This window comes from Sarcophilus harrisii, chromosome 2 (genome assembly GCF_902635505.1).
Source record: "Sarcophilus harrisii chromosome 2, mSarHar1.11, whole genome shotgun sequence".
Taxonomy (NCBI): Eukaryota; Metazoa; Chordata; class Mammalia; order Dasyuromorphia; family Dasyuridae; genus Sarcophilus; species Sarcophilus harrisii.
Window position 1 is genome coordinate 547,562,882 of NC_045427.1, and position 18,885 is coordinate 547,581,766.

The following is an 18,885-nucleotide window of genomic DNA, read 5'->3' on the forward strand; positions in this document are numbered from 1 at the left end:
TTTTATCTTTCTATCTAATATAACACCTAGCACAAAATGGGTATTCAATAAATGCTTGCTGACTGCCTGATATTCTTAGATTGTTCAGTTTAGAGATTAAGTCACAGAGGTCGTCAAAGCCCCACCTAGGTCCACTACTTTTTGGGAAAAGTAGATTTCAACCTAGTTCAGATTCTGTTTTTCATTACATATTACCAATGTTTAGAAATTACTTTCAATGAAGAACATCCTGAAACTTGGAAAGATTAATAAAGTTCTTAGCACACAGTAAGCACTTAATAAAAGCTTGCTGACCTGATTCAAACTAGGAATCACACACTTAAATCAGAGAGTTGTTTTATGTTCTTCCACTTCCAGAAATTTAATAATTGACAAAAACCACCGATAAAATTAGCTGGTATAAAAGAGGTATAAATTACATTAAAAAACAAAATATTCTAGACTGGTAGGATTAGTTTTAGAGTAATAGAACAATTAGATACACCAATAGAGGTGGATAACTCTACCCCTTTGGTTCTTCCCATCAATTACTCAATTAGTGCTGGTCAATCCAAGACATCTTGGAATCAGGAGATGTTGATTAAAATAACCAGCTGTAGTGAGGGGACAATTATCAGAGGACAAAGTGGAATTGGGGATGAAGGTTACAGTGTAAATGGAAATATGGCTGCATTGCCAAGACAGCTGAAAGGGGGGTGGAGCTGTGAAAGACAGTATATGAATCTGTTCAGGGCCATAAGGAAGAGGCACAAAAAGGGACAGAAGAACTGATATCCAATTTCAGTTTTTCAGGACCTCATGCAAGAAGTTAAAGCCAAAATGATCAGCAGGGAATTCACCAACTTCTTTCTATGAGCCACTGACTCAGCTGAATGAATCATTTTTGTTTCCTCCAAGTATAGTTATATATAATTCCAATTCATTTCAAAGGTTACATCCCAAGAAGGTTCTTAAACCACCCAAATGAGGAAATGGAACCCTTTTCCTGGATGAGACCTAACCATGGGAAAATTCTAACAGGTCTTGAGTCCAGATCCTTCAGGAGCCACAATGGGATGTTAGCAGAGATGGGCCAGTCTGAAGTGTATTCCAACTCCGGCTAAGAGGAGGTGATGACATCTTCCCTTTCTACCACTGCTGTTCCATAAGAAGCATCAAACATGAAATTAGAGTGAAGGTATTCAAAAGAAACTGCATCCTGAGAGTGGCCACCAAGGAGATGTTCCTCTTCCTGCTATTTTCAGTCATCCTAGAGAAACATTTTTAACAGAGAATATTATTTGAAATTCTCAAATTGGTAAAATAAAATAAATTCTATGATGTAGTCAGAAGAATTCCCAGGGCAATCTGATGAGAAGAAATATATTCTGGGAAGGTTGTTTAACTTTCCACAAAATGGAAAAATAATAATAACAAATAATATTTATTATTATAATACAATAAATTATGTCTGTAATATAAAATATAAAATAATAATATGATATAATATAACAAATAATAACTAACATTTATATAGCACCTACTATGTGACAGGCACTGTGCTAAGTACTTTGTAATTATTTTCTCATTTGATCCTCACAGCAATCCTAAGAAGATATTATTATCATTATCTCATTTTACAGAGGAAGTAACTGGGGGCACTTAGATGGTCCAGTGGATAGAGCACCAGCCCTGAAGTCAGGAGGACCTGAATTCAAACCCAGCTTTAGACACTTAATGCTTCCTAGATGTGTGATCCTTGGCAAGTCACTTAACCCCAATTGCCTCACACACACACACACAAAAAAAAATAGATGGGGAAACTGAGGCAAAGAGACATTAAAAGTCACAAAAGATAGTAAGTATCTGAGGCTGGATTTGAATTCAGATCTCCCTGACTCCACTGAGCCATCTAGCTGTACCACCCCCACTCTACATCCCTTCTCTCTTTATTCTGTACTTGTATTTCTATATAACTACTACAATATATTCTAAAGGGGGGGAGAGGCAGCTCCTAGCTGTGTGACCTTAGGCAAGTCACTTAACCCCAATTGCCTCAGCAAAAAAAAATTAATAAAAGCGGGGGGGGGGGGGGGGGGAGTAGAACTGCTTATTGGGTAATTATCATTATTATTAAACACAGAGACTTCAGCCTAGTTAGAATTGCCCAATTCACTTGAGGGAACGTTTTTCCTTCTGTTATGGGATTCTGTATTTTCCACCTTGATTGATAAAGGTTGGGACTGAATGAGAAATGTATCAAGAGAGGCCCAGTGACCTCATCACTGAAGATGCTTAATGGAGTCTCCTGGGAAAGGAAGGAGAACGGCAGACATTCCTGCCTAGACACAGGTTCAAACAGATTCAATTCAATTCAATAAACATTTATTCCGCATCAATCATGTGCCAGGCACTGTGCTAAGCACTAGAGATACAAAAAGAGGTAAAAGCTAGTCCCGGCCTTCAAGGAGTTTACAATCTCACGGGGAAGACAACATACAAATATATGCAAAGCAAGCTACATACAAGATAAACAGCAGTTACTTGGCTCTTTTCAACAATGAGGTGATTCAAGGCAATTCCAACAGATAAGATAGAAAGAGCCGCTGACATCCAGAGAGAGAACTAAGGAGACTGAAGGTGAATCAAAGCATGGCATGACCTTTTTTGTTGTTGGAATTAAGTGGGGGGTGGGGAAAAGACTCCTTGTAGGAGGTAGAATTTTAGTTGAGACTTAAAGAATGATCTCTCATGTCCCTTCCAAATTGTAGCATCTATGATTCTATAAAGTATTTTAGTCAATTTTTCTTATTATTGCTACTCATCATTTGCAAACGTTTTGTGCAACTTGTAGTCCAAAAGAATTGGTCAAGTTACTAAGAAGTTATGGGACTTGTCCAGAGTCACAAAACCCAAGCCTAGGCCATTCTGACTGCAAAAACTGCCTTCTATCCACTATCAGACCTGCCTCTCCTGGTAGGGATCACCGAGGGATTAATCCCACTGTATACTGTAATTACAATGCAAACTGAAAATGAGGAAAGCTCTCTATTCACCAATCTTGCTCTCCCCTAAAGAAATCAGAGGTGCTTTGTACATCACGATTTGATTAATAGTTTGTTAAATTCAATGTGGATTCTGTCTGCTGCTAATTCTCTTCAAAACTGCCAGAAGAACTAAAAAAGTTGGGATTTAAATGACAACACTCTTCTTGTCTCCTGGTACCATTTCTCCCCCCCCCCCAATTTTAAGACTCCCCCAAGTCACTCCCAACTTACCCACTCGTCATCCTCGGCCCCATCTCCTTGGCCTCGGAGCTCTGAGGCTACTCCTTCTGAGGATTTCTGTGCCATGATATTATCTGTCCAGGATGCTCCTGTCTGCCCATCACCAGCAAAATTACACTTGGTCACTGTTCCAGCCTCAAGTTTTGCTAGAGAGCCTAAAAAAGAAGAGCATTAAAATGACTATCAAAATAGAGTCAAGCAAGTCCCCAAGCCCCCAACTTACTACCACAGGTATGTTCAGCACACATTTACCAACTTGGATACCAGATGGTGGTTCTTAGATCCATGACAAAAGTCCCATAATATTATGTCACCCCCTCACCCAAAGGAGCCTGTAGGAACCTACTGGGGATTAAGAATTCCCAAGGGATTTGTCCCACACACACTTATGTCACACGGTGAAACTACCTATGCACAGAAAAAAAATCTGCTGAATTCTCATGAATACTAAGGAAAGGTGGAGTGACCTAAGAAGTAAGGCCCATGAGAGCACCTCCATTCATGTAACCAAGGGGACATGAGCAGAGAGAAAATTGGTAAGCTAAGGGGGCTTTGAAAAAGGGAATTACAAGAGGAAAGGACCCATTGTGTAAAAATATTTGTAGCTGCTTTTTTGGTGGTAGTAAGGAATTAGAAACTGAGATGTCCATCAGTTGGGGACTGGCTGAATCAATTATGGCATATGAATGTTATGGAATATTATTGTTCTGTAAGAAATGACCAGCAGGCTGGTTTCAGAAAGTCCTGGAGAGACTTACACGAACTGATGCTGAGTGAAATGAGCAGGACCAGGAGATCATTATATACTTCAACAACAATACTAGATGATGACCAGTTCTGATGGACCAGGCCATCCTCAGCAACGAGATCAACCAAATCATTTCCAATGGAGCAGTAATGAACTGAACCAGCTATGCCCAGAAAAAGAACTCTGGGAGATGACTAAAAACCATTACATTGAATTCCAAATCCCTATATTTATGCACACCTGCATTTTTGATTTCCTTCACAAGCTAATTGTACAATATTTCAGAGTCTGATTCTTTTTATACAGCAAAATAACGTTTTGGTCATGTATACTTATTCGGTATCTAATTTATATTTTAATATATTTAACATCTACTGGTCATCCTGCCATCTAGGGGAGGGGGTGGGGGGGTAAGAGGTGAAAAATTGGAACAAGAGGTTTGGCAATTGTTAATGCTGTAAAGTTACCCATGCATATATCCTGTAAATAAAAGGCTATTAAATAAAAAAAAAAAAAAAAAAAAAAAAAAGGAAATATGTTTACAAGAATTGCACACATTTAACCTATATTGGATTACTTGCTGCCCAGGACAGGAGGCAAAGGGGAAAAGAGGGAGAAAAATTGGGAACACAAGGTTTTGCAAAGGTTAATGTTGAAAACTATTTTTGTATTTTGAAAAATAAAAAGCTATTATTATTTAAGAAAAAAATTGATGAGCAGGCTGGTTTCAGAAAAGCCTGGAAAAACTCACATGAACTGTTGTTGAGTGAAATGAGCAAAATCAGGAGAAAAATGTACACAGTAACAGCAAGATTATGTGATGACCAACTAACTCTTCTTAGCAATACAGTGATCCAAGATAATTGCAATAGACTTGTTATAGAAAACCAGAAAAAGAATTACGAAAACTGAATGTAAATCAAAGAATACTATTTTTTACTTTTTTTAATTTGTTTTTTCTTTCTCATGATTTTTCCCTTTTGTTCTGATTTTTCTTTCACAACATGACTAATATAGAAAAATGTTTAATATGATTGTATTTGTACAAACAATATCAGATTGGTTACCGTCTTGGGAAGAGGGGAGGGAAAAGAGCAAGGAAGAAAAATCTGGAATTCAAAATCTTACAAAAATGAATGTCAAACTGTGCTATGGTAATCAAAGTTTAAAACTATTTCCTGAATTTTACTCTTTTTTGAATAAACTCTGGTATTCTTTCTGAAACCTGATTCCTTGTTGCATTGCATCCTGGAAACAGTCAATAATAAGAAGGCCTGATAAAAATATTTACAATCAAACATTTTTTTTAAAAAGCTCTTCATGTTAGCACCATATGAAAGCCCATGATTTCTTAAAATATATGTTCATCCAAATCAGTTCCATTTGTTCAATAATGAAGAGAACCAGCTACACCCAGTGAAAGAACTCTGGGAAATGAGTGTGAACCACAACATAGCATTTCCAATCCCTCTAGTTTTGTCCGCTTGCATTTTTGATTTTCTTCTCAGGTTAATTTTACCTTATTTCTAAGTCTGATTTTTCTTGTGCAGCAAAATAACTGTATGGATATGTATACATATATTGTATTTAACATACATTTTAACATATTTAATATGTATTGGTTTACTTGACATCTGGGGGAGAGGATGGAGGGAAGGAGGGGAAAAGTTGGAACAGAAGGTTTTGCAAAAATTACCCATGAATTTATCTTGTAAATAAAAAGCTATAATAAAAAAATAAATAAAATAAAACAAATATACATATATATGTTCATTATGAATATCTGCTTTTTTTTCCAAAAGCACATAATTTATTTTAAAAGTTTAACAAATTTTTTTATTGGTAAAAAAAAATGTTGAAAACGACCTTTATATGGAATTTAAAAAACAAAATACTATCAAGTGGAAAAATAAAAGAAAGGAAATTGCCACTCACCTATAAAAGGACCATCACCCTGGGTTTTCAGACGAAGTTCTGCACCTAGTTCTAGTTCAATCTTCTCCATCTCCGTCTCTGGAATCCAAAAGGCTAGTGCCTGGTCTGGAGTGTGGCATTTTGTCACCGCCACCAGCTCTGGCTTTTCCACCAGTCCCTTCAACTCCGTGGGTGAGAGCCTGTCCGTGTCACCTTTGGCTTCCACCTCTGATCCACCAAACCAAACAAGATTCTATTAAAGACCTGGAACTCCTAGGCAAAGCATCTTTCTGGCTCCTCAGGGCCTTCTAGATAAAATCCAGAAGCAAACAGAAGCTCTTCCAACTTACCTAACGGTCTAACCTGATCCTGCTTTCTGCTCAGAGGTCTTTCCAGGAGTCATCTGACAGCTTCTAATCATTAGGATCTTAAACCCTCAAATCCCAGGGATTACATCTTACCTGTTCAATCAGACATTCTCAAGTGCCTGAGGAGAAAACACCTATTCTGACAATGAATGTATTTTCTGAGGCAGCCGGACTCCACTGATACTAAATACAGCTGTAGTCCCAAGCATGGCGTTTCTCTCTCAACTTCAGGTGCTCCTTAAGATACGAGTTCAAATCCTGATTCTAACACTAATATGTTAGCATGGGCAAACCTTCCTCATCTACAGCCTATAGTATCTTTGAAGGATTTTGTGCAGATCATATAAAATATGTAGCCTGCTTTATAAGCTTTCAAACACAATACAAACATCAGCTATAATTAACCTGAAAGAGGCTAGAAGTTAGCCTTCTAGCAAAGGCAAAATTCTCCAGATGCTCCTTTTTGTACAAAACATTGTGTTGATCTGCATGAAAACACAGAATTTTCTAAATAAAGGCCATAACTGCTTTTTGGGGAAAAAAGTGGCTTAGCCATTTGCCCCAGAAATAAAGTAGAGGAAAAGTACAGATTGTCCAGACTGACAACTCTCCTCCCACAGGTGTGTGTATCTTGGACATAAGTTAGGCAATGAGCTGAATCCACAACTGAACAGGAGGAGAACATCAGGCTGGAACCCATTTGAAATATCGTACTTTCAATTATTCCAATTGTCTCAGTCATACAAAAGCCCATCCCTTGAGTCAACATAATTCTACTGATGATGGGGATGGGGTCAGGAAGGCCCAAGAATTCAAATCCAGCCTCAGACATCTCCTAGCTATCCATACTTACTAGTATAACTCTGGAAAAATCACTTAATTTCTGTTTGCCTCACTTTTATCACCTGCAAAATGGAAATAATATTAGCATCCACCTCCCAGAATTGTAGTGAGGATCAAACAACATATTTATAAAAGTGCTTAATTCAATATCTAGTATATATAAGGGTATATAAATGTTAGGATGATGATGATAATGGTGATCATGTCAAAATGGCAGTCAATCATGGAATATCACAATTTCAGAAGAGTCAAAAACAGCAGATGACCCCTTGAATCCATCAAAATAGAAAAGATTGAAATATTCAAGGCTGACAGGCCTATGGAAAAATAGCTATGCTAACTCACTGACAATGGGAGCATGAATTGGTCTCTTTTCAAAATCAATATGAAATCATGTAATAAAAGTTACAAAATTGTTCATATCTTTCAACCCAGTTATTCATTAAGAGGATTCTACTCCAGAAAGGTCAATGACAACAAGGAAAGATATTATCTTTACACAAGTTTCCAAAGAAGCACTATTCATAAGAGCAGAAAGTTGGAGACAAACTGTACACCCAGTGCCTAGAGTAAATGAATAAACTGTAGCACATGAATGAAATGGAATATTCTTGGAATGACAAATATGAAAAATTCAGAGAAATGTGGGAACACTTCTATGAAATGATGCAGAAAGTTGATGCAAAGGACACGATTCATGTGCCCTACAACTACGTAAATGAAGATGAATTCCAACAGCAACAAAATTCAGGCAACAACAATGGACAGTGTTGTAGTGCTGTGTATGAGTTAAAGGATATGAGCATTTTTCTCTTTTAACAAACGGTCATTACAAAAGCAAATGGCAGTTTACACTACTCAGTCACAATTCCTCTATTGTGCTCTTCTACTGAATTTTTGGTGGGGCTATGCTTTGGTTCTGGTTTATTTGTGCTTTGGATCAAAACAAAATTTATCAATTAATTTTTTTTTAATCCCAAAGTCCAATGGATAGACACACAAGCAGCCTGCAGAATATTATCAGTGATGGCTTTCAAGTGAAGATAAATGTGTTATCGACATTTAGCAAGAGATGGATTAGTCACATAGCAGAAAAATGGCTAAAGAGTCAGAGAAGGAGTTCCAGCGCACTGGATAGATTCTTCATGGAATCTTTCCAGAAATATGTTTAAAATGATTGTATACATATAATCTATATCAGAGTGCTTGCTATCCCTTGGAGAAGGGAGAAGCTGTCCCTTGAGCTGAGAGAGGGAGGGAGAAAAAATTTGGAACTCAAAGGCTTACAAAAATGAACGCTGAAAACTCATATATTTGGAAATGTATCTGGAAAAAATAAAATACATTGAGGAGGGGAAAAGATTAAATACAGAAAGACATGGGCAAGAATCCCACAGAATAAAATAGTGTGGTTGGTTCTGCATCCATACAAGGGTAGAAATTAGAAATCATACTGAGCAGATCACAGATCCATCAAGACATTAAAAGTCTAAGTATTAAATTGTCTGTTGCATACTATGCTTGCCATAATTTAGGCAAAGGTAACATCAAGAAGGACCTGGAGTAGAAAGGTTTACCTGGATGAGCTAGGATTGGATATACATGAAGGATGGACAAGATTTCAATGTGAATGAAACACGGAGCCAGGAATGAGAGGCTACCATCATTAAAGCTAACAGTAGAAGCTAAAAACACTTAGAAATATTATAAAGTTGAATCCTTAAGGCAGAGATATGTTTCATTTTCTTTTCTTTTAAAACAACCTTGATGTCTCTCTCCATTGTGTTACTTACATTTGTTAGTATTAACCCTGATATAGTATTGTGACCACATCTTAGCTTCTAGGGGATGATCAAATGAGATCATTGTAAAGTGCACACAGCAAGTCATCATCATTTTCATTATTATTACGAGGACAGTCCATGATTCAGGGGCTAATCCTAGAATGGTGTCTAGTTTATTACTGCCCATACCTATGTTAATCCAATGAGCCACACTCCTCATTCCCCTATTCTTTATTGTTAGAAGTAAATTAATCTAACTGGGTCTATATTTTTGTCATCAATAGAAATCCCATGGAAGGCCAAGTTCAGGAGTACTTAAGATTGATTGGCTGACCTACCCCATTTAGCTTCATCCTTGGAGGGAAAACCAGAAAAAAAAAAATCAGGGGAAGCAATGATAGCAGAAAAGGTGAGAGGAAACTAAGCAAATCACCTGCCATGTCTAACATCATATCAGACGGCTCTTGTATTGACAGATTATCCCTGCCTCAGAAACAGGAGCTCTACCTATTCTAGGGAAGAGGAGAGGTAGAAGGCAGCAAAAGGAGATAAATCCTCCTCCTCTCAATGATTCCCCCTTGTGGGCTTGGTTGGGACCCTTCACAAACTACAATGGTCTGCCACCTGATTGAATTGGCTTGTTATTTTTTTTTCCCAGACCCAAAGGTGTATCTTTTTCTCTCAGCTAGTCACAGTTATTTCCTGTGTAACATTATCTATTTTTAATCTAATGATCAAAGCACTTTATTACTTTCAATTTATACTACTCAGTCACAATTCCTCTCTTGTGCTCTTCTGCTGAATTTTTGGTGAGGCTATACTTTGGTTTTGATTTATTTGTGTTTTGGATTAAAAAGTTGACACTTTTAATTGATTCAAATAAACTACCAGGGATTTCTTTGGTTGTTATTCAGTCCTGTAGGACTCTTCTTCACCCCATTTGGGATTTTCTTAGCAAAGATTCTGAAGTGATTTGCCATTTCCTTCTCCAGGTCATTTTACAGATGAAAAAACCGAGGTAAACAAATAAACTGCCCAGGGTCACACAGATAATAAATGTCTGAGGCCAGATTTGACTTGCATTCTATCCACTTTGCCACTTGGCTGCTCTAACTGGATTAATGTAGTCAACCCCCATTCTTACAATATATTTTCCCTTCTTCAAATAACTAATACACTTCCACATTCACACGTACTGACATACAAACACAAAAACACACACATTCATGCAAACATTTTGAGGGGAAAGATCTGTGATTTCATCACTATATGAGGTTTCCAAGAAATTTTCCATACCACTGCAGGTCAACATTGGTTCTGTAATCTTTGAGAGTTGCCTCTTAGAGGTTAAATGATTGCCTTAGGATCACATACAATCTATGTATGTTTGAGAGAGACTTAAAGTCCTAAATACCTGACTGAGTCTTCTACTATACCATATTGCCTCATATTTTGAAAAGAAATGGAAAGAAACAAACAAACCTATTTCCCCCATTTAATTTTGTCTTCTCTTTTATTCCCCACAAAAAGCACTGATTGAAGAATTTCTCTAAATGGAACTCATTTTGCCCCTGCCAACATGAATAAAGGACCATATTACAGAATCAGCCAGCCTGCTCAATGGTGCCCAGAACAGAAAAAAAAGGGACGGGTAGTATTTTCTCCACTCTGCTACTCATCTATCTGTTTTTCTTTGCCTCTTATTTATCTCTTTGGACTGGGAGGGTAAAACTGGCAGGTAACCCCCATCCTACAGAACTCCCTTAACCAAGTTACATATTGGGTTGCAAAGGCTTTCAGACAGTGTGTTTAGTCACGTCCGACTCCTGATTTGGAGTTTTCTTGGCAAAGATACCAGAGCAATTAGTTATTTCTTTCTCCAATTCCTTCTATGCATGAGGAGGCAAACAGACTTAAGTGACTTGCCCAGGGATCTCAGCAGAGCTAGTAAGGGTCCTGACTCCAGGCCCGGCACTCTCTCCTCTGAACCTTGGTTTTACAAGAGGAAAACGTTCAAGGTGTGAAGGAATCTGGAAGCAAGGAAACAGAGAGGCAGGGCCGGCAGAAGAGGTGTGGAGGGGAAGAACAGGAGAGCTCCAGAGGATAAGGCAGAAGGGATGCAGAGAGATACCTACTGTACGAGGACATGAGGAAGCCCGTGTTCACCTTCCTGGTGTTGCTGAAGTTGGGTTCTATCTCGTTCCCTTTGCAGTCGAATTTGCGGCGATGGATGCGGCCGGGTCTGACGTACAACACATAATAACGCTCCTGAAATGAAGTAGAGAAAAAGTAAAACCGGCTCCCCCGCCTTGTCCTTCCTGCTTCTGGGGCCCCCATCCACATTTTCCACCTTCTGTCTATTAAAACTGCCCACTCTCTGTCATGTGCTACACCTTGTACTAATGATTAGAGCCAGGAGGAAACAGTCCCTTACTTCTCTGAAACTCTGATCCTGTAAATTCTGATTCTCTTGCTGCTATAATTCAGATAGGCAGTGTTAGACTGGATAGGAGCCAGACCTGGAACTAAGCTGAGGTGACCAGGGCAATATCCCAAATGGTGACATGAGAAAGAGAACTGTTTACTCCCACCTGTGGAACAGCTGCCAACAGGTCCCTTGCCCGACCCAGGATGTGGTCCTCTCAACCCCAAAATCCATGACCTTCACACATCCTCTCCTCAAGTTTTATGTGCCATCTGGCCTGGGGACTGTCCTACTTTTCCCAGGCACTAGAACACTGAATACTATCACTGAATCACAGTTAATAACAGTTAGGAGAGGGATCATCAAATTGAGGATCAGAAAAAAAACTGGAACCCGGCATATAATATATGTTTAATAGACATTTATTCACTGTGTGACAGGTTGGCTAATATTATTCTGGACCCTCCACCCTGAGCACATAGTAAACTATTACACCTCAATAAAATGGTAATAATGCAAAAATATTTCATGCAAAAAAAAAAAAAGGCAACTTTTAAAATTGTTCAAGCAAAGAACTGGAAATATAATGGATGCCTGTCTATTGGGCAATGGCTAGAAAAATATAACAGGATGATTTCAGAAAGGCCTGGAGAGACTTACATGAACTGATGCTGAGTGAAATGACCAGGACCAGGAGATCATTATATACTTCAATAACAATATTATATGATGATCAACTCTGATGGACCTGGCCATCCTCAGCAATGAGATGAACCATATCAGTTCCAATGGAGCAGTAATGAATGAACCAGCTATGCCCAGTGAAAGAACTCTGGGAGATGACTAAGAACCATTACATTGAATTCCCAATGCCTATATTTTTGCCTGCTCGCATTTTGCATTTCCTTCACAGGCTAATTGTACAATATTTCAGAGTCCGATTCTTTTTGTACAGCAAAATAACAGTTTGGTCATGTATACTTATTATGTATCTAATTTATACTTTGATATATTTAACATCTACTGGTCATTCCTGCCATCTAGGGGAGGGGGTGGGGAGAAGGAGGGGGAAAATTGAAACAAAAGGTTTGGCAATTGTTAATGCTGTAAAATTACCCATACATATAACTTGTAAATAAAAAGCTATTAAAAAAAAAAAGAAGAAAAAAAAGAAAAATTTTTAAAAAAAGAAAAGAAAAAGATGGTATATAAATGGAATAGAATATTATTGTACCAAAAGATAAATTCACAGAAAACCCGAAAAATTTTATGAACTGATACAGCATAGGGTGGATAGACTCAGAAGAATAAATTTGACCATGACTAGAATAATGTAAAGGGAAACAGCTTTGATTTCAGAACTCTGATTAAAGAAATGACCAATCATAACTTCAGATAGTTGAAAGCATGAAACATGCTTTTCTCCTTTTAATAACAACAGCTAATATTTATATAGCACTTATCACCTGCCTGGCCCTGGGCTAAGCTCATTACCATCTCTATCATATTTAGTCTTCACAAACACTCTGTGAGGTAGGTGGTTTTATTATGCCCATTTTACAGATGAGGAAACTGAGGCAAACTGAGATTTTTTTTTTTAAGTGATCTGCTCAGGATCCTACAGCTAATTAGTATCTGAGGCCACATTAGAACTCAAATTTTCTTGACTTCAGACTCAGCACACTACCCATTGTACCAGTTAACACACTGGACGGATGATGGAATGGAACACCTCTTTTTAGAAACATTAAAAAAAATTGAGATAACGATATTTATACTACCTACCTCAAAGGGTGGTTGGAAGGAAAAAGCTTTGAAATTTGCAAAACATTACAGAATGCAAGGTTAATGTGTAATCCCTTCAGCGGGCACCCAAAGTACCATTACAGTTACAGAGAACAAAACCAGGAAAAAAGATATACAATCTGTGAGTTACTAGAAAAGGAATTCCCACTTTCATCAACAACAATAAATTTCTCTGTAGTTTATACAAGGAACTTAGAGACTGTCTAATCTATCTTCATTTGTGTGTGTACATGTATCTAGCACCTGGGCTTTATATAAATTTTTAAAATATTTTTAATTTTTAATTAATTAGATTAATTAATTTAATATTAATAATATTAAAATATTTCAGATCCATTCTCAGACACTAGCTATGTGATCCTGAGCAAGTAATTTAACTCCTACCTGCCTCAATTCCTCAACTACAAAATGAAGATGATAAAAGCACCTACCTCATGGTGTAGCTTTATTGTGCGAATAAAACAATATCTGTAAAGCATGCAGCACAATGTCTGACATACAATAGGTGCTTATTAACTGTTTATTCCCCCTTTTCTAAATATCTCAGGATAAATGTTGGCCCAATCACATGTTGCCCCCAAATGGCATATTATATTCTCTACCTTCCTGTTCCACATTGCTTGAATCTTCCCAAAGCTGTTCTAGTTTATGTTATACAGACTCCCCCGATTCAAGAATACATGTTCACCTTTTTGCCACTGGCATCTGAGATGTTATGACGAGAGACATCAACCAGTTCTCCCTCCAGAAGAATGCCATTTCCCCTGATAAAAAGAAGAAAAGGGAGATCAGTCTAGCTAGACATCTTTAAAAAGGAAGCATAAGGTTAAGACTCTTAAGTCACAAGCCACACTAACACAAACTGATCTATGTCATCCATGTCTACCCCTCTTACCCAGGACTAAACCTATATGAGATTGTTTGCTGTCTTGGAGAGGGGGGAGAGAAAAGGAGAGGGAGAAAAATTTGGAACAGGTGAATATTGAAAACTATCTTTGCATATATTAGGGAAAAAAACACCATTTAAATTATACAGAATGAAAAATACCCCCTCAACTGACACAGTGCATGCATTCTTATAAAGATTTCACGGGCAAATGATATAATGATAGCTGATATGTGTATTTTACTTTAAAGTAAAAAAAAATTTTTTTTTTGATGTACCTTATGGCATTAGATCAAATGAGAAAGAGGCTCTAAGGAAGGAGAAAAAAAAAGATGGACAGAGCCTAATCAATCACTTGTCCATTTGTAAATCTCCAGCAGACAGCTAGTGATGGGAACTAGAGCTTAGGAAAGGGAGGAGGTCTTTATGAAGATCTAGGAATCATTTTTATATAGATTGGGGGGGGGGAGAAGAGTTAAACCCACCCCACACAAACACACAAGGGATAGAATGATGGGAAAGCACAGAGTTGTTGTTGGTCATATAGTCAGGTCTGATTTTGGTGACCCCATTTGGGGTTTTCTTGGCAAAGATACCAAAATTGTTTTCCATTTCCTTCTCATTGTACAGAGGAGGAAACTGAGACAAACAGGACAGCTAATAAATGTCTGAGGCCAGTGCCCACTGTTCCATTTTACTGCCCTGTGGAAAAGGTAGAGAGTCCTACTTCTTAGGCTTTTAAAATAGTGAAAAGCTTATTCCAGGGCTCAACTAACTTTTGAGTGGCTAATCACCATGGCAATGCCTGCCATTTTGAGGAAAATGTTCCCCTCAAACTACAGAATTGTATCGCACTCTTCCCACTTACATTTCTTCTTAGTCATGCATGTTTTAATTGTACTAATGATGTAAAATGAAAAGACTGTTCTGCTTGATGGAAGCCCAGAACAATGTAAGCTCTGGTTTGACTTCACTTACAGTAGCTCCAACATAGGCTTCCATTAAGTTCTGTACTCCCAGAAAAGAAGATTTATGGCAGAGGGGTTACTGGCCACCAGGGTTTGAAAATGACCTTATCAGAAATTGTGAGTCTGTCTGGAGAAGGGGGCCAATTATTCAGTGGTGTCAACAAGTACCCAGGGGAAGAGTAGTAACATACTTCATCGGTAAGAGCCTCAAGATGTATCAAATGAGCTACCTTAAAAACTTCCACAGGGACAGAGAGATGGCCCAGTGGATAGAACACTAGCCCTGGAGTCAGGAGGACCTGCAAGTCACTTAACTCCAAATGCTAAAAACAAAGATTCCAAAGTCTTTTCCCAGTCTTGAGTAGACTGCCCTTCCTGGTCACACCCTTAACAAGATTTTGCTTTTCCTTTATCTTTTTATGTTAAGTCATCTCAAGCAGAAAAGCAGTGGATTATGGTAAAACCTTGCTGCCTCTCTCCACCACCACTACCACCTTTTATTTTTATTTATTTTTCCCTTAAAACAATACAGTTGCCAAGTTTTAGGGCTAGCCCCTAGATCTGAGACAAGTTTGTCGAGTCCTGGTTTAGTCAATGATGACATTGTCTACATTCCCTATGAGACTAAAACTCTTTGAGAAAGGCATGTTCTCTAGTTTAACCACATAAGATCTAGGACCAAATTGCACAAACTCAGCACTCCATACAAAATCAGGAGAATACAATGCTAATACTGTTACAGTACTTAGTATCTTGGCAGTGATTAACAGGACATTCACCATCCCAGTGGGAAGCTGGCACAAACTGGTAGAGGAGACACAGTCTGCACTTGGGAGTATTAAGCAATTAATAGGGTGTTAGACTGAGAGTCAGGTATCGCTTTGGAGCTCCCCTCCTAAGTCTTGCTGAGAGATGTACAGCAAGTTATTTTGTTTCTCTGTAATTTGGCTTCCCCATCTGTCAAAAACAGAAAATAATTCAGGCCCAGCATTTAGGGAAGGGTCACCTGGTGCTGTGTTGTTTTGTTCTGTTTTGTTCTCTTAAATACTTAAATCAGCCTTCTCATTGCCATAATGATGCAAAGCAGAATAAACACAGTTCGACTAGAGCTCATATTATTACAGGGATATGAACTTTAACCAAAGCAGGGGAATCACAGCAAAAAGATATTGCAGGGTCTTCAGGCCATTCTTTTCACTTTTAAATAATTCCTCTGAGTTGCCATAAATTTTCCCTCTTTCTCACAAAGTCTAGTTAGAAGGGGAAGAAGAACACAGTGGAGGAGGAGGAGTTGTTCTGAATTAAAAAATCACACAAGGTCAAATTTTCCTTAAATTTGATCTTGCATGGAAAAAAAAGGCCAACAAATAAAACAAGTTAAATTTCAAGGGCTTAAAAAACCCCAAACAACTGAATTGTTAGAGCTAGAGTTCTAATCTACTTACTGTGTATAAGAGACAATTTAATGGAGTGCATTGCAAAGAACTGGGTTCAAATCATACCAGAGACATTATCAATAGAACTAGTAGTGTTATTTTCACTATTAAAGAGGCAGTCACATGGGAAGATCAGAAAATTCATATTTATCATGAATCAATAAATTTTTCTAATATAGTTACTCTATGACTACTAGCAAAATACTAAGCTTCCATAGAATGTAAATTTTGAGGACAGAAACTTTTTCCCATTATCTTGGAAGCTGATTTAATTTAGTTTTAGTAATTGTCTGAGGCACTGAGAGGTTAATCAGTCAATTGAAAGTATTTAACTGGTCAGTCAGAGCCAAGGAATAGGAAAAGAAATGGAAGAGTCTCTGAGTTCCTCCACACTGTATGGAAGGTAACCTTAGAAAGGCTTTAGCAGCTGGGGTTGATCCGAGGCTTGGGCAGAGCTAAGGATTCTAAGGCTGAGCACCATGGACAATTCCAAGGCACAAAGAGAGCCGATACAAGTTTCCTTAGGACAGTATGGTAAGATTGTAGCCCATGGGATAAAGAGTTATATTGTGTATATCTGGAGAACTTTATAAAGAATTCTGGAAGCCACTGAGGTTTACTGAGTAGAGCAGTGAGTAATCAGATTTACACTTTAGGAAAATCATTTGGTAACTATATGGCATAGTGATGTGAAGCAGAGTCAAATTAAGAGGCTGAAGACCAGGTGAAAAAAGAAAAGGACCTGGATTACGGTTTACAATCTGAATAATGGGAAGAAAGTGGGACGCTGGAGAGCAATAGGAAAGTTCAAAAGAGGGATAAAGTAAAAAAAGAATTCCATCTTGGTCTGACTGAGGTTGGGATGCCCATTCTGCGGCTGTTAATCTGTAAGACTTGAATCCGGCTCTCCCGACTCCAAGGCCAGCCTGCTTTCTATTTCTGAAGCTACAGCCTCTCAAACCTTATGCACAGTATGCCCTTAATAAATGTTTTCAAAATGAATCCTAACACAGAAACAAAATACGGTTGCCGTTTTGCGTCAGCCTTGCCACTGTTCGGTGTGAGGCAAAAATGAACCTTTTTGCTCCGCTGAGTTCTTACTGGCACAAAAACAGTGCTGTTAAAAAAAAGTGTCTGAACGGAGTTTTGTGAACTATGGGATGTGATTACGATTGTAGAACCAAGTCTGGAAAGTAAAGAATTTGGGACTCGGTCGCTAGGTATTTGGCACCGAGTCCCAAGGCCATCACTGTTTGCTAAGGGCAGAGGGACACTAGCTGGCCCAGTGCCTGGAGCACCGGCCTTGGGAGTCGGGAGGATCCGAGTTCAAATGCAGCCTTGGACACTAGTTGTGCGACCTCGGCAAGCCCTTTATTTTGAAGCCAATTTTCTCATCGGTTGGATGTGTAGACAGCCTCTGTCCCTTAAAGGCTTGTGTAAATGTGATGGGGGGAGCCGGAGACCTAGGATGGGCGCATGGCACCCCAGATTCCCCATTTGGGGCACGCTCAAAGATAATCCAGGTAGATTGCGGCACCTTGTGAGTGCAGTTCGTAGCACGATGGGCTCTAACCAGGAAAAGTCATTTTCTTCCAAAGACGGACAACAGAACGGCAAAACTGAGGCACCCCGCGCCTCAGCGACAGGACTGCTCCTCCCAAGTCCCCTTCTTCCCCACCCTCCACTCCAGCTAAGAAGAAAGGAGCCCAAGGCTACGGAGATGGAAAGGGGCCCCGCCCCGTCCGTGCCCGGGCCCGGGCCCAGGAAAGAGTCAGGGGCCGAGCTCCAGAACAGCCGCCCAAGCCCAAGCGCAGGGCCGAGCCCGGACGGGAGCCCTACCGCTGGTACGCAGCCGGGTCCCAAGAACCGGGCAGCCGAGTGCTGTGCACGGACTTGTTCCGGAGGGCGCAGTCGTGATAGATGCGGCTCATCGGGACAGAGGATGGGATTTATTAGGAATGATGCTGCAACCACTTCCTCCCCGGGACGGCGCGATGGGATGCCTGAGGTGGGGGTGAGGAAGACTAGGGAGCTGCCGGAGGCTGGTAGGGAAACGCAGACAAGTCTTAACTTTCAGAACAGTGCAGATCAAGCTCGCGTCACCTTAGCGCGGCCTAGTCCCTGAGGGCAGCTCTGAGACATCAAGGTCTGTGCCTCTCCTGGGTCCTCCAACGCTTCTCCTCCCGTCTGTAGAATGGTACGATCCAGGCCGCCCCTTTCCAAGATTTGGCTTTAAAGGAAAAGAGCGCATCCTAAGAGAACCCTTGCAATGTACCTTCTTCCTGAAGGGGCGCAAGACTCATCCCGGAGTAGCGTCTCTGACTAAAAGCGGGGAACACGAATTGGTGTTTGTTTAGGAATAAAAAAGTAAACAAAATGATTAAAAAAAAATCATAAATCAGGACCAGAAACCAGCTCTGTGCTTTCCCTTCTCCATGTGC

General features: G+C 39.3%; 1 protein-coding gene across 2 annotated transcripts; it reads right to left on the minus strand.

The window, feature by feature from the left end:
- Nucleotides 1-331: 331 nt before the first annotated feature.
- Nucleotides 332-18,440, minus strand: ARPIN (actin related protein 2/3 complex inhibitor). Of its 2 annotated transcripts, none has more exons than XM_031955597.1 (6): nucleotides 18,284-18,440; nucleotides 13,843-13,918; nucleotides 11,059-11,191; nucleotides 5,950-6,156; nucleotides 3,258-3,421; nucleotides 332-1,249 (listed from the first exon to the last, which is right to left on the minus strand). In XM_031955597.1, the coding sequence occupies exons 1-6, from the start codon at nucleotides 18,373-18,375 to the stop codon at nucleotides 1,241-1,243; spliced, it is 681 nt and encodes a 226-aa protein (XP_031811457.1). In that variant the 5' UTR covers nucleotides 18,376-18,440; the 3' UTR covers nucleotides 332-1,240. The 2 variants fall into 2 exon arrangements, with proteins under 2 accessions (XP_031811457.1, XP_031811458.1); XM_031955598.1 differs by lacking the exon at nucleotides 18,284-18,440 and adding an exon at nucleotides 17,982-18,233.
- Nucleotides 18,441-18,885: the final 445 nt, after the last annotated feature.